Source organism: Arachis hypogaea, chromosome 16, assembly GCF_003086295.3.
Source record: "Arachis hypogaea cultivar Tifrunner chromosome 16, arahy.Tifrunner.gnm2.J5K5, whole genome shotgun sequence".
NCBI lineage: Eukaryota > Viridiplantae > Streptophyta > Magnoliopsida > Fabales > Fabaceae > Arachis > Arachis hypogaea.
The window spans coordinates 120,563,042-120,579,398 of NC_092051.1; the positions used below are offsets into that span (position 1 = coordinate 120,563,042).

The window sequence follows — 16,357 nt, forward strand, 5'->3', positions numbered from 1 at the left end:
AGTCCTGAAAGATTACTTATTCTTTAAATTGGTTCTCAAAAGATTTTTTTAATCAAATTCGTGCTTTAAAGATTTTAAATTAGTCATATTAGTATTTCCATCACTTTGTTTGTTTGTTTTATTTTTTAAAGATAGGAGACTCGAATCCGCAACCTCTTAATTGAGTATGGGGAGACTGAATTTGTTAATGTAACACATTAAGTGACACCCCAACATACATCTAGGAGTCTTAATTGACTATTAACATGATTAATTTATGAACTTAGATCAAATCAAAATCTAATTGAGGAGAGAATTCGAGGCATTGGAATTTCTTAATTTGGGGTTGATTTGATCTAATTTCATAAACTAATCATGTTAATAGTTAATTAAGACTTATATGTGTATGTTGGAATGTCACTTAACATGTTACATTAGCAAATTTTGATACCATCAATAAATAAAGTGATGAAAGGACTAACATGATTAATTTAAAATTTTTAAAGGACGAATTTGATTAAAAAAAAAATTTAGGGACTAATTTGAAAAACAGATAATCTTTTATGCGAGAAAAAGAGTTCTTTAAATTTAAATTTTTATATCTACTTTAAATTAAATAAGATTGAAAAAATAAATAAATTTTTAAATTTTTATCTTGATTGTTACATATAATAACAATGTAACAATTTTAGTATTATACTTAAATTAATTTAAATTTCATTATTCTATACATTAAAAAAATTAAATAATTTATAAAATTTTTATTTTTATTTATTAATAATTTATTATTTATTAAAAATTTTATTTTTTATCTAAAATTTATAATTTAAAAAACATAAAAATTAATTTCCTAAAAATATTAGAAAAAAATAACAATATAAAAATTACAATTTTGTTTTGAAATTAAATGAAACTAAAATCTTAAAAATTTTATTAGTTAGAGACATAGAAGTTGACATATTAGATCTAGAGAAAGATTAAAAATTATTACAAATAAGTGTTAAGAGTAGAAGAGATATTCAACAATGTAATATTTTTATATTCAATTGTTTATGTTAACAGTAGCTAAAATAGTAGTGTTCATATAATATAACTCTTTTAAGAAGATATAATATATTTGATATTTTTTTATAATTGTTGACAAATTTTATAATTTGATTAACAAATGAAAAATAATAAAGATCTGTATAATAGGTATATATCTAGATATCTAAATCAAAGAAGAAAAAAAAATTCTTTTAGCAAATCTTTAATAACTCAAAAGTTAACACAATAGTAGTTATAGATCAAAGTGATAAACAAAAATGAGAGTTGGGACTTGGGATAATGGTACAGTGATAATTAATTGCGATTGGGATGAATAGAAGAAGAAAACAAAAAAAAAATAATAGTGTATAATATGATGAGATAATATAATCAAAATAAAAATTAATAATCTTAAAAAATATAATAAAATTAAAAATAATTAAAGAGGTTTAAGATAAAATTGAAGAAATATATATTTTTTATCTATTAGAATTATGGACAGAGATAAAGAATGTTTTGGATATAAATTTTTAAATTTGTTTCTAATTAAATAGGATTAAAAAAATAAATAAATTTAATAATATTTATAAATAACTAATCTTTAAATAATATTAGTAAATTTTTATATTAATTTTATTACACATAATAATAAATTAATATTTTTTTAATCTTATTTTTTAATTTAAATGTGTTTATTTTAATATTTTATATGTTAAATAATTTAAGATATTTTATTTTTTATAATTTATTTTTAATTATTATTAAATTTATAATTTTAAAATAAAAATATAAAATTAATTTCTTAAATTCAATAGAAGAGTGGCTCAACAAGTACTATAGTGCCATGTGCCGCGAGCAGAATATAAAGAAAAAATGGAATTCAAAAAAATCAAGTATCTTTCAATGCGTCTGAATCAAAATTCTTTATTTGAATTCTCGATTCATCTAAACCATGATTCTAAAAGTTCAAACCGGTTTATCGAATCAAAAACGGTTAACAAAATCGGTTGTAATCAAGAAGAAGCAATATTAAATTATAAGGCCTACTACACATACAAATTTTTTTTGGCTTACATATAGATTGGTCCAAATCTAAAAAAAAAAACACGCGCACCACTTCTTTAGAATTGAGCGTCCAACGCACGCGCCTTAATCACCTGTTGCGTTTTTTCACAACACGTTCATTATGCTGCACTCTTCCTTTTTTTCTTCAATCAAAATGCAAACCGTCCAGCGACATTCGAAACAAATGAAGAAACGTTCCAACTCCTCGCAAAGAGTAGAAGAAATTAAGAAGACAAGATACAAATGTCCATAAAAAATCACCAGAAAAAACGAAGAAACATTATTCAAGGTGTACTATTTTACTGTTCTTCTAGGTTTTTTTTTTTTCTAGATTGTGTCTGTCATGTACCTCACTCTTAACCAGCAAAACATTAAAAGATTTCAAGAAGAAATATACTGTCTCCCATCTGATATTGGGTTTGAGTGTATTTTTGTAATTGTTTGGGTGTATTTTTGAAGTTCCATTATCTTCAAAACAATTTGAAAGCTTGATTTCAGAAATCATTAAAATCGAAAAAAACCGAAGGAGATCGAAGGCAAAGAGAGAACGCACGAAGAAGATCGAACAAATTTGGCAAGAAACTCGAAAAAGGAAACAAAATCTTTTGAAAAATGGAAGTTATATATTCACGCGTTAATTGATTTTGATTAATTTAAAAGTCTGCTAAAGAGGCACGTAATATAACCAGCGCGTTTAGGAAGTTTCGTTCTCTTCAAACTTGTAAAGCTTGTAAATGTAAAACACTTGTATGTAACGATTAATCCTTAAATTATATTAGGTTGTAACAAAACACAGTACAGTGTTCAACCGCTTTCCTATTATTTTTAAAAAATTAATTTTTATATTTTTGTTATTTAATAAAATAATTTAAACATTAAAAATAAATAATTTAAAAACAAAAATATTGTTTTAAATTATTTAACTTTTAGAATGCATAAGATTTATAAATTTAAATTAAATAAGATATTAAAAAATTTTATTACGTTGTTATTATGTGTAAAAAAATTAAAATAAAAATTTAGAAATAATTTTTATAAATTAACTATTTATAAGTATTATTAGGTTTCTTTATTTATTTTTATCAGTATTAATTTAAATCAAAGATAAAAAATTATATTTAAAGTATTTGTTATTTTTATACATAATTTTAATTGATAAAATATATCTTTTAATTTTATTATTTAATTTTTAAAATTAGTTTTAATTTTATTATTTTTTAAAATTATTTATTTAAATTTTTATTATTGTCTCAATGCCATTATGATATTACATTATTTTTCTTTTTAGTTTTTTTTCTTTCCATTTTCTCTTCACTTGATAGTTATTAATTATCACTAAATATTTTAATCACAATTTTTAATTTGGTCTATCACTTTGTTATAGATATTTAATGTACTGTAAATTAAATATCTATAACAATATATAAAGAAAATAGGAGAGTTTGTTGTCCAATTTTCACTTTTCATCTTAATTCTATCAATAAATTGTGTTTAATATTATTTTACTGTTAAAATTTGGTCCAAAGTGTAATTATTAGTTATTTTTTTATTCTTTATACAGTTACTTTTTTATTCTATACATCACTTCTATTCATTTTGTCTTTTTTTTTATTCTATGGAGTACATGTAGTACTCTCTTCCTATCTTTATTTCACTTAATTAAAAAAAAATAATGATAAATATGTGTATAGAAAATAATAAAAAAATAATAAAAATAAAAATTAAAAATTTTTAAAAAGTAATGGAATAAAAGTTGATTTAAGATATTGAATATAAAATTAAAAGAAAAAAATTTTAACAATTAAAATTATGCGAGAAAAAGAGTTATTTAAATTTAAATTTTTATATCTACTTCAAATTAAATAAAATTAAAAAATAAATAAATTTATAAATTTTTATCTTAATTGTTACATATAATAACAACGTAACAATTTTAGTATTATACTTAAATTAATTTAAATTTTATTATTTTATATATTAAAAAAATTAAATAACTTATGAAATTTTTATTTTTATTTTTATTTATTAATAATTTATTATTTATTAAAATTTTTATTTTTTATCTAAAATTTATAATTTAAAAAACATAAAAATTAATTTCTTAAAAATATTAGAAAAAAATAACAATATAAAAATTACAATTTTGTTTTGAAATTAAATGAAACTAAAATCTTAAAAATTTTATTAGTTAGAGACATAGAAGGTGACATATTAGATCTAGAGAAAGATTAAGAATTATTACAAATAAGTGTTAAGAGTAGGAGAGATATTCTACAATGTAATATTTTTATATTCAATTGTATATGTTAATAGTAGCTAAAATATTAGTGTCCATATAATATTATTCTTTTAAGAAGATATAATATATTTGATATTATTTTTTTATAATTGATGACAAATTTTATAATTTGATTAACAAAAAATTTGAATACTTGATATCTTAAATTTTGTCTTAAAGCAATAAAATATGGCTTAACAAGTAAGTCTGAAAATGGTATGGTGATAATTAATTGCGATGGGATGAATAGAAGAAGAAAAAAAATAAAACAAAGCAACATTTTTTTTTTTACCAAAGATAGAGACTCAAATCCGCAACCTCTTAATCGAGTATGAGGAGACTATGCCATTTGAGCAATTACTCATTGGCAAGAAAAGATAGTGTATAATATGATGAGATAATATAATCAAAATAAAAATTAATAATCTTAATAAAATTAAAGATAATTAGAGAGGTTCAAGATAAGATTAAAAAAATATATATTTTTTATCTATTAGAATTATGGATGGAAATAAAAAATGTTTTGGATATAAATTTCTAAATTTGCTTCTAATTAAATAGGATTGAAAAAAATAAATAAATTTAATAATATTTATAAATAAATAATCTTTAAATAATATTAATAAATTTTTATATTAATTTTGTTACACATAATAATAAATTAATATTTTTTTAATTTTATTTTTTAATTTAAATTAGTTTATTTTAACATTTTATATGTTAAATAATTTAAGATATTTTATTTTTTTATAATTTATTTTTAATTATTATTAAATTTATAATTTTAAAATAAAAATATAAAATTAATTTTTTAAATTCAATAGAAAAGCGGCTCAATAGGCACGATAGTTCCTGGTGAGCCGCTAGTATTTTTTTTTTTTACCAAAGATATGAGACTCGAACTCGCAACCTCTTAATTGAGTATGGAGAGTCTATGCCATTTGAACTATAACTCATTGGCGCTGCTAGTATATATAATATGTATTGTGCATTTTTAATAGTGAAATATACGATATATGGTTAGCGAAATATAATATATAATGTTCATTTTAATATCTATTGATAAAAATACAAATTTAAATCTGATTATGAATTTAAATTGAAATTAGTCAAATTTTGCAACAATATTGTAAATATTAGCTGGAATTAACTAATCTATTATTTTTTAGAATTATATTATATATTATTTAGACCCCACTCACAACCATGATAATCTCTATATTAACTTCATCCATAGAAGTTCACGTACTTCGTGTCATAACTCAAAATTGAATCACGTTTTGTTGTTAAAAACATTCTTAATCATAGTTCTAATTTCAATTTTATTTTGAATCTTACAAAAGTATTTGTGAGATCCTCCAATATTTAGTCTTATAATTTATTTAAAATTTTATATTATTTTATTAACATAATTATATAAATGACAAAATTTTATTGATTCTCTATGAAAGTAATATCTTATTTTTAAAATAATATCGGTTTCATTTTATATATCAACTTTAATGTATATTTCAATTATAAATCAATTCACTTTTTAAAAGTATAAAAAATAATACTCTATAAATACTTTATTGGAGATGCTCTAACTCTCTCCTCTGCTTTTTTTTATCTTCTCTCTCTCCAAAAAAACACACAGTATCCAGATGCGAAACGTCTATCAATAATAGAACCTGCAAAGGTTATTTGACTCATTTAAAATTTAACTATGAACTTTATGGGTATTTTTTTAGTATTTTTGAAATCAAATTCAAATGTGTAATACTTCATTTAGTCAAACAACATTGATTAATCATATAAGTGTGTTTTAATCTCTTAACTAAGAGAGAGATTGAAAAAACCACCGTATAATATTCATTGTACATTACTAGATTAGATTGATTAGAACTTTCCATTAAATAATATGTAGACACTACATTTAAATCTAAATTATATTTATTTTATTTTGGTTAAGAAAATATATAATCAAGGCCCTGGATCTCAAACACAGCTTACACAATTACAATATACACAATTACAATATACACTACATATTGAAATGTGTGGTTTCCTTTCCCCTCCAAAATACAACTCAAAAATGCGTCTCTAGCTCTGCCATTCCAATAATAATATATATATTCCCAAACCCAGAAACACATTCTCAGTGTCATTCCCCTTCCTTCAAAACCCAACCTTTTCTCAGACAGTTACATCATCTCGTCAACCTTATGTGGTGCAGATGCATGAGCAGCAAGATTGTAAACAATGGAGGTGTTCAACAATAGACGGTGACAGACGGCAACTAAGTTGTGAACATAGTGGTCACGGAAGATACAGGTGGTTGTGTGGGTGGTTCTTGGTGCATTTGATCACATTGTACACTACAGAAGAATCTCTGTCACACACCCAGACCAACATAACCAACAACTAAATAAAATTGAGCAAGTAAATGCTGAACTATTTCCCTCTATTCAACCCAAAATGATGACTTATGCAGATACAAATTAGAACAAAAACCTGTACACTAATCTTAAAATACAAGAATCGCCTCAATCCATGAACCCATCTTCAAAGGGAGTGGTGGAGCATCAAGTGTAGAGTAGATAAGAAGTTTCAGAGTATTTTTGGAATCTGGAGACTTCTGCAGTGAGATTAAGGTCATGCTGGATTAGAATGTCAACCATGTTGTACTGGTTTTACCCTCCAGACCAAATCGCACGATCTGTAATTATTCCAATCAAAGTATTTGTTTTGCTCATACTTAGATTTATGACTCTCCTCCAATAGGCCATGGCCATAGAAGAAAGCTCCTTTAATGCTCTTAACTTGTTGAGATTCTTGGCTGGTTCATGTGGATCAACTCGTATCCTGTCCGCATTCGCAATAAACCAGGCACTGAAAGCTGGAGATGCTATCAAATCTGCTAAAGCTTGATCAGTGAATTTTCGAGTTGACTCAACCCGGTCATTCTCTGTTAACCTCTTTCTGTTGTTGTAAAAGCTTGAGAAATACACGTGCCCTACATACATAAAAAATGAAGATACAACACAAGAAACAAAAAATGGATCAGACAGCGTATCACAGCTTTGTTATTGCAAGAAAAGCTGTGCTCCAGAAACTTCACAGTTTTTGAGTAATAAATATCTGAATGAAAATCAATAATTTAGACAGGCTTCTCCAAGGTTTATTAGAGAACATAATCCGTGCAAAGCATGTACATCTTTTTTCCCTCTTTTCTTCTACTTTCTTTATTGATATAGGTGAATGAAAGGCTTAAACAAAAAATAGAGCATGCAAGCAAAAATGTAACAAGACTACTGAGACACAATAATGCAAAACATTTCCATATGTGTGAACAGGGGACTCTTGAGAAATCAATTCAATGCAGCAAATGAAGTGATCCAGCATTCAAGTAGCTTTTAGTAGTGTCTGTTTAGTACATGCCAAATATTGAAGCAGAGTGCAATGCATAAAACAGACATTAACATCCCTCACATGACTCATGAGGGATCATCATACTTGCAGAAGCAACTTATTGTAGTGCCCAACTTTTATAAATAATTAATCATACATTTAGTACTAAACTTTTAACCATTTTCTTTCCGTCATCTTCAGCATTACCATGCCGATGATACATAAGAATCCTACATACAGATCTCAAAATGCTATATTACGGCACCAGAGCATACATATGAACTATAAACAACTTAATTGTTGTATATATAAAGGTATTTTATGAGAAAAATTAGCTTTCAACCAACAAGTGAGCTTTTCTCAATGGAAAGAAATCTTTTCCAGCTTATTCAACATGAAAGCATAGCATTTCTTCCCTAAGTTGGAGCATATTGCACATTTTTACTGCTAAATATTTGCTCAATCAGTTCTACAGATTCCATACACTATTGTAAGTAAAATGTTCAATTTCTTTTATTTAATTACTAGTTTACACTTAGTAATTCCCCAAAAATACTTGAAAATATATAAAATAGAAACCAAAAAAGAAAGTTCTGTTGCAGAATATGTAGAAATCTTATTCAAGAAAGATTAGAGCATGAAACATACCTTCCATGAAGCTGTCACTACCATCTATTCCTCTCTTCCACTGCTGAAGGGGATTACCATTCACTGAACCTTCATGCCTGCTTGAAATCAATGGCCAGTTAACAAGTGGAGAAGTTGAAAATGAAAACAAGATCTTTTATATCAAGAACCATGAACCCACCACCCACCCCCACCCCCACCCCCGCGGGGCGCCAAAAAAAAAAACATTTTCTGCTTTTTTTATAAAGGAAGGCGAAAACGAAAAAGGGATGAACACCCAAAAACCAGAGAAAGACGAACACTGTTTTGTACAGGATCCAATTAAAAATCATTTTATGCGAATGAAAAAAATGGAGAAAGAGAAGTCAGACTTACCATGTGTGAATACACTTTATAATAAGATAAGCAGCTGCAAACGAGACCAAGGCTCCATTTGCCAAAGGCGGATCAGTAGTGCTCTGGCAGAAAAGAAAAAATTGTAAAATCAAAATAAATAGGAAAATGAGCAACAATCTTAAAATAATTGCATGTGTCACTGTAACGAACTGGCATCTGGTAAGATGATAGAACAGTAGCCAAAACTGAAGGATGAGATACAATTAGTATGGTTTTCCCTCCCTCAGGTGTATGGCTTCCAACAGATTATTTTACCTACAGTTATTTTAAGGACAATAGAATTTTGTTGCTGTTGTCAATGTATATTTTTGTTTTTCTTTTCTTGTGTGTTTAGGGTACTTTTAAATTTTATTATTTTCATCTGAACCAACATAGTGACTGATTAAAGAAACTAAGATTTTTCATATATTGTAATATTGTACATTTAGATTCTATAAACAGCAACATTTGCAAATTTATGTGGAAAATTTTTTAAAACAAACATTATAATAGGTGAATAGTTAGATAAATAGGTAAAATAATAAAAGGCAAAAGGAGAAAATAAAATTAAGTGCAAACCACTCTCTTGATGAACAATTACCTTTTAGATTAAACAATATAACAATATATATTAACATAATAGTAAAACTAATATTCTAAAATACTATTAAAACAGTGAAAAGTATATTAAATATTTGAAAACAATATAAAAATAAACTGAAAGTCAATAGACGGCTGGTTCAACTAATAAATAGATAAATGGAAGGTTAAAAAGCTTTCCCAAAAAGTGGTACAGCTTGGTAATATTTTCAAGTGACTGAGTTTCATAGAGATGCTAGACAAAAAAAGCTAGGCTATTAATTCCAGTGAAATGACGAACAAACATTAACATGTTACATACTTTCCGTGAAGAAAATTTGTTCATCTTGTCATGCATCAATAAGAAATTACACAAGGTGACATTGACATAGCAAAATTTGTCATATACGACAGGGTGAGTTTTGGATAACAACCATAGCGTAGTTCATGTTCTCTAAACTATAATTACATAAATGCAAACCTGAAAAATGAAGGCGGATCCTATGATGCGCATTCCCCATTTCAGTATCACAAACTTAGCGACCCCAGCATGCTTAGTACCATCTTGTTTCGGGAAAACAAATTTCCTAACAATTCTATCACCTAAAGCAGCTCCAGCCAAGATGATGCTCAGTATTACAACAATAGCAACCTGTAAAACCATTATGAGAAATATTTTATGACAAAGAATGTAACATATCACTGATCAACTGTTATTACTGGAATTGGAATGCAGTGTTTTATTGATTAGTTAGAATTATAGTACGGATATTCAAGAGACCTCTCAACTCTCCCAACATTCCCAATTACTCAAATGACTAGATACTCTTCCCTCTACCCTATCTCATCTGTTTATACTAATCAAGTGATGAGTAGCACTTACTATGAAAACTAATTCATATGCTAATGGATCCCTAAAATAGACAAGTCATGCCAAGTCATATAGGATGCGGGAGGAATTCACAATATTTGTGATAACCAGAAAAGATGGTCCAACATTCAGCAGGCATTATGCAGCATGGAGGATCGACCACATTGCTGCTGATCCATAATGTGAATGCCAGTGCCATTAGGCTGACCTTGTGGTTCAACTGAGGAAAGAAGGAGGCAAGAGTAGGATGGGAAAGTTGGTTGAAGAGTATGGCTAAGATCAAGGAGGAGGAAGGAGTTGGAGATTTGGGGAAAAGGAAGAGGAGGTCAAAGAAGGAAAGTGATACTGTGGCTTCCATGTAGTATGTACAAGAAAAATACCATTGGTGACTCAATAATTTGACATTGTTTTACTAACTGTAGGAATCAAACTGGTGACATTTAAACAATAAGAGATTAACAGCTGAACAAAATAGAGAGGACCCAAAATTTAAGCCTTCCCAACACCATACTTTATTTAATTTCAAGGTTCATCATTAAAAATTGCCTGAATGTTTTAAAAAAAATGTTGCTTGGAAGTTTAAAAACAAAATAATGATAAAAATCAGAATGAATATAACAAAATGAAATCCGTATATTTTAGGAAATAATTTTATACACCTGAAATAGTAGAATTATAATGACAGGAAAGATCACTATAGCCATTGAACTGCTATGGCAACATGGAACCCGACTGCTAATAATTGGAGCCAACAGTAATGCCAATCCAAGTACAAGACTGATAAGGCACAAATTCTGAATATCTGGAACAATTTTAATAACATGGACAAATAAGCACCATTAAAAATAGCAATAGTAAAAACAAAACACTAATAATAGAATAACTATTTGCCTTTAATCCTTTTTATGAGATAGAAGGAGCATACCTTCTTCAAGAGCAATTGTAACAGACACTGATGTTTGACCATTAATCCTCACATCAGCATACCTCTTGTCATATGGTGACATATCGGCACTCCATATGCCCTTCTGCACGCTCTTCCATTCATCCTTTTGGCACTCACACCATCCAAGTGAATTGTCCCTGTACATACTTTATTAATAAGAAAAAGCAATCTTCATAGAATTTTGCAATAAGTTGAATCCAGGAGATGCACCAATGATGTGGAATGCGATGATAGCAAATAAATATAAATATACTATCACCATGTACATTGATCAAAGCTATACACTCACCTATGCAGACAAACCTGAACTTGGCTATGTAGCCTCTCTGGGATTGCGGCTGAGGGAGCCACAGAAATGTGGAATGAACTAGCATAGCTCAGAAGATTCAATCTTGAGATGCCATAAATGGCAACACGGGCACATCGTAAAGTGTTTTGTACATCATCACCATAAGTAGCTGAATGAACGGAAAGGGGGGCAGGGGTGACCTCTAACACCGGCCTTTCAATGCTAACTCCTGCATTTGTAGTGTCTTTAGATTCTTAACAACATAGGAACGGAAAGTATAAGAACAAAATAACTAATAATATAAAAAGCAATTTGGTTCTAATATTCAGTATATTTGCGAGTTGTGCCTTTTGATTTTGGAGTGGAATACCCATCTCTTCTTCCCCAGAGGACAAAAGCCAGCTTTCACCCTGATTCTTTTCTTTCAAGAAAGAAAAAAGAAAAATAAAATAAAAATAATAACATAAAGCAGAAGTGACTATGTTTCAAACATGTTCTGTTTCTGCTTATGGAATGTAACAACAGAACAGGCATTGATCATGTCAAGCCCCAAGAAGGGAAAAAGGTCAAAATAAACAAAACACAAAGCTTTTGAATTTTGATAGCTAGCTACCATCATCAGCTCCCAAAATCCTTGAACAATCAGACCACAGAAACATACTGAGGCACCAATCACACAAAAACAACACAGATCATACCCAAGACTCGCCGCATAACTAACCTGAAACTTCACTTCCCTACGAGACAGAAAGCAAAGAGAAACACCTTGAAACACGCCCAGGCCCTATAAGCTATTCGCTTAGAATTGAATAGTGAATTGACTGAATTCTAGGAATTCATCGTGGAGTTAGCATCTGATTCGAACAGGTTGTACTATATCACCATAATCCCACATCCCACCAACAATAACAACAACAATTTCTTGTTTTTTTTTTTTTTGCCAAATAAAAACAGCCTGAAGTCAAAGAAAATGAAATTGTCTTGAATGTGTGGTTTATAACCCTCGACATTAGTACTATCGAACCTGGGATTTGTATTTTTTAACGGAATTTGAAAAGGGGCAAGATTGCGAGAAACCCTAGGACCTTTTTTTTTTGTGAGAACCCTAGGACCATTTGAATAGCGAGAGAATCAACTAAACTGTAATAAATGAAGTAGTGAATGTGGAAGTGGAAGAGGAGGAAGAGAAAATCCATTTTAGGGACCTGGGAGTTGAGGGGGTCTGTGATGATCCAGATCGACAAGTGAGGGGCTGAAGAAGAGGAGGAGAGTGGCGGCGGCAGAGGCGGAGTAGAACCACGTCATCATTATCACAGGGCAATGAATGTGATGAATACAAATCGCGTAGGAGTAATAGTAAATATTATTCGGTATTCGGAAACAGGGCCTCCTTTTAATTGTTATATGATGATGATGAAAAAGTTGACATACACGAATGTCTGAAGTGGCGTGTGCTACCAGATCAGAATGCTTCCTCGGCTTCCAGAAGGTTCGGTTTCCTTAAGTAGGCAGTACAAGTACAATGCAAAGTGCAGCTTTCTTCTTGGATGGCGCCGACTCATCATGTGTTCTTTTTATGGCTTTATGTTTCTTAGGATTGCGATTCTTTGACTGAAATAATAAATACAGTAACAAGACAAAGATAATCCATTTATTGATTACGTAGATAAGCCAAATTTACTCTTTAGTCCTCTAGTCTATCTCCATTTTCCGGTCCTCCCGCTGCCAGCTTTGAGCTTTGTTCTCACTTTCACAAATTTCGCCAACCATCATGCCTCCCAAGTCCCATTAGATGCGATATTTAGTTATTTACACATCAAGGAATATGCTGTTTATCCACACATCTCTAATGTAATAATGATATAAATATAAATAAGGGGCAATACTATGGTATTCCTTCTATATATGTAGAAGACACGTGTAAAGAGATAAGATTGTTATGGTGGCACAATCTTCTAATTATAAATGACAGAATGTGATGTATGATTTCATTAAAAAATGACAAACTCTGTGTTTGTTACCGGAATGAAACAAATGAGTTAGTGAGTAGTGATAATTAGTAGAGTTATTATTTTTTTTTTTTTGTGACTGAAAATAACACAAAGAAAAAAGACTTAAGAAAAAGAGTAGTACTTCTCTCTAATAATAATGTCTAAATTATTAGGAGGCAGTAACCACTCTAGATACATCTGCTTGTTTAAAACAGCAGTCTTAGCCATTAAATCAGTCGCTTTGTTTGATGTTCGCTGGATGAGCACTAAAGTAGCTGTCCAATTGCGCTGTAGCATATCTTTGATTTTGTCAAGCAGACCAGAGTCATTCCTAATCATGCTAGTTGTGCCTCGCGAAACAAGAAGAAACCCATCAAGATTATCAGTTTCACATATGATCTCTTTGCACTCGCAATCCCAAGCCATAACAAGCCCTCCCCAAATAGCATGAAACTCACAACAAAGAACACTAGAGAGAGGTATACTGGCAGAACAACCTTTTATCCAAATTCCCATGCTGTCTCTAATAATACATCCAAAGCCAGCTAATTGCTCATTTTCAAAAACGCTTGCATCGCAGTTCACTTTACAGACATTCATTGGAGGTGGTTCCCAGTTATATTTCAAAGAAGAAGGAATAATATGTTTTTGGTTGATAACAACATTAGAGAAATCTCGAGCAGCATGTTTAACTAAGTGAACAATTTTCTCCTTACTCCATGGATCATCTTGGTGGAAGATGTCATTATTCCTATCCCTCCAAATCCACCAAAAGGCCGCTGCAAAAAGAAACTCATTTTTGTTGAGGTTAGAACGAATCCAAGACACAAATTCCAAACTAGAGTCCTCAGCGGTCATTCCCAAATTTAAGCTAATCTAAATCTGACGAGTTTTTTGGCAAGTCCTAAAGCAGTGGTTAATATCCTCTAGAACATTTTGGCAAGTTCTAAAGTAGAGTCATTATTCTATGTAAGTAAAAATAATTAAATTATGATTATGTTAATATAATGAGCCTGTAATTAGTGGTTGAGTTTTCTGTAACACCCTACCATACAAAGTCTTATGCTTAAGTCATAATTCAGAGATGGCAAGGTATTACAACATCTAAAACAAAAATTTAGTACGTATAGTAGTATGAATAATTGGTTATAACTAGGAGCCTTTGTAGAAAAAGGGGTAAACAAAAATCGTAACTCGAACGCGCAACACTCCGATCGATAACGTAACGAACAAGGATAAACCAACGTGAGATAATATATATAAAGGAGTATCAAAAACAGGAATATCAAGACTCAAAATCCGGTTGCGAAGATAACCGGTCCGAGCATAGCAATATATACATGTAATAAAATAAGGAAACCCCAAAGGAAACCCAAAGGTAGCGTTTGGTGGAGAGACAGAGACGGAAAGACTGAGACTGAGAGACAGAGACTAAGAGACAGGGATTGAAATAAATTTCAGTATTCTGTTTGGTGCAAAATGGGAGACATGAATTGAAACAAGAATAAAACTCTAATTTAATTTGCACAAAGGGTAAAATTGGAATTAATTAATTGAAATGAAAGTATTTTAGGTATAAAATGTTATTAAAGTTTCAGTCTCCATCTCTAAAAATTTTAGTCCCCTGTGTCTCTACTTTTTGGAGGTACTGAAATACTGAAATTTTAGAGACAGAGACAGAAATTTTAGTACCAGTCTCTGAACTAACAAACACGATACTGAGTCTCAGTCTCTCAGTCTCTGTCTCAGTACCTCAAAACAAACGCTACCAAAGGGACACAAATACAGAAACCTATTCTCCAAAACCTCCTATAAGAGGAGTCATCACAGTTTGTATTATTTAATGGAGATAAAAGTATCTAAACAAGATATATAACCCAAAACAGAGTCCCGAAAATAAGGATCTTCGCTAATCCAGAAGTCTCCAACATGCCTCAACGAGAAGCCTCGCGTCCTGCATCTGAAAACCACAAAATCCGCATGGGTGAGAACCAGAGGTCCCCAGCATGGTAACAGCTTCCACATATATAATACATAATAATAGAGGAAAGCCGAAGGCAATCCTAGAACTTCCTCCAGATAATATCAAAGCTTATAAACAAGCTAAACCGTAAGTGGCAACTGACTAAAGATCCTTCAGTCTAACTAATACTTCCCTTTCCAATTCCTTCAGACCTCCCAACCACCAGCAGGAGTATAATATAGCAAACACAGTTATATCAGACAGGAGATATACAAATAAGAACAATTAAGGCATTTAGACAAATAGCAAGTAATATGCAGTCAAATAGGCAATCTCAAACAATTCATGTAGTATGCTTATGATGCATGCCTGTCCCTAGTGGCTGATGATATCATCTGTCGGTTATAGAGCCAACCCGACAAGTCCTGGTAGCTAACCATTGGAATGTCCCTCTGTCGCGCATCCCCAACTCGAGTTATACTCATCATAAACTTGATCATAATCATGATCCATATCCATCACCCTCACTGGTGAATATTTATCCATCACCATCACTGGTGAATATTTATGGGGGCGAGCTCATCCGGGACTTTCACAGTGCCCGGCCACACTTACGACATAGGGTCAAAAGAGCTTCGAGTCTCAACCTGGAGCACATGGTGGCTAGCCATTGCTACTACCCAGGGAAACCCTCATCTCCAATGGTGGAAGTGTAAACATTCACAATTCAATCAACAGCATATATGCATTTATACTTGGCCATAAACATGGCTCCGCCGTAACACGGCAATAATCTAGCCATCCGGCTCACAGTTAAATCCATAACCAGCCAATGCATTAACAATTATGGCCCTTCGGCCCATGGCATAACAAGCACTTCTACCGCCATTCTCTGCATCTCACATAATCATCTTTGATCCTCAATGATCATTCATCTTTTCCCTTGCTTCACTCGCAAGTTACCACATTCACTAGCCC

At 30.3% G+C, this 16,357-nt stretch overlaps 1 protein-coding gene across 1 annotated transcript; it reads right to left on the reverse strand.

Moving 5' to 3' along the window:
- Positions 1-6,262: 6,262 nt before the first annotated feature.
- On the reverse strand, positions 6,263-13,046 carry LOC112754784 (uncharacterized). The gene is made up of 8 exons (XM_025802547.3): positions 12,631-13,046; positions 11,426-11,654; positions 11,116-11,273; positions 10,850-10,992; positions 9,801-9,971; positions 8,741-8,823; positions 8,387-8,463; positions 6,263-7,343 (listed from the first exon to the last, which is right to left on the reverse strand). The coding sequence occupies exons 1-8, from the start codon at positions 12,731-12,733 to the stop codon at positions 7,021-7,023; spliced, it is 1,287 nt and encodes a 428-aa protein (XP_025658332.1). The 5' UTR covers positions 12,734-13,046; the 3' UTR covers positions 6,263-7,020.
- Positions 13,047-16,357: the final 3,311 nt, after the last annotated feature.

Bases quoted from the DNA above. Each gene is read 5' to 3' on its own strand.
- LOC112754784 (XM_025802547.3), bottom strand. From the start codon at position 12,733: ATGATGACGTGGTTCTACTCCGCCTCTGCCGCCGCCACTCTCCTCCTC. The intron at 11,655-12,630 runs GTCCCTAAAATG...CTACAAATGCAG, and splicing joins CAGACCCCCTCAACTCCCAG to GAGTTAGCATTGAAAGGCCG. The intron at 10,993-11,115 runs GTATGCTCCTTC...AAATTGTTCCAG, and splicing joins TACAATTGCTCTTGAAGAAG to ATATTCAGAATTTGTGCCTT.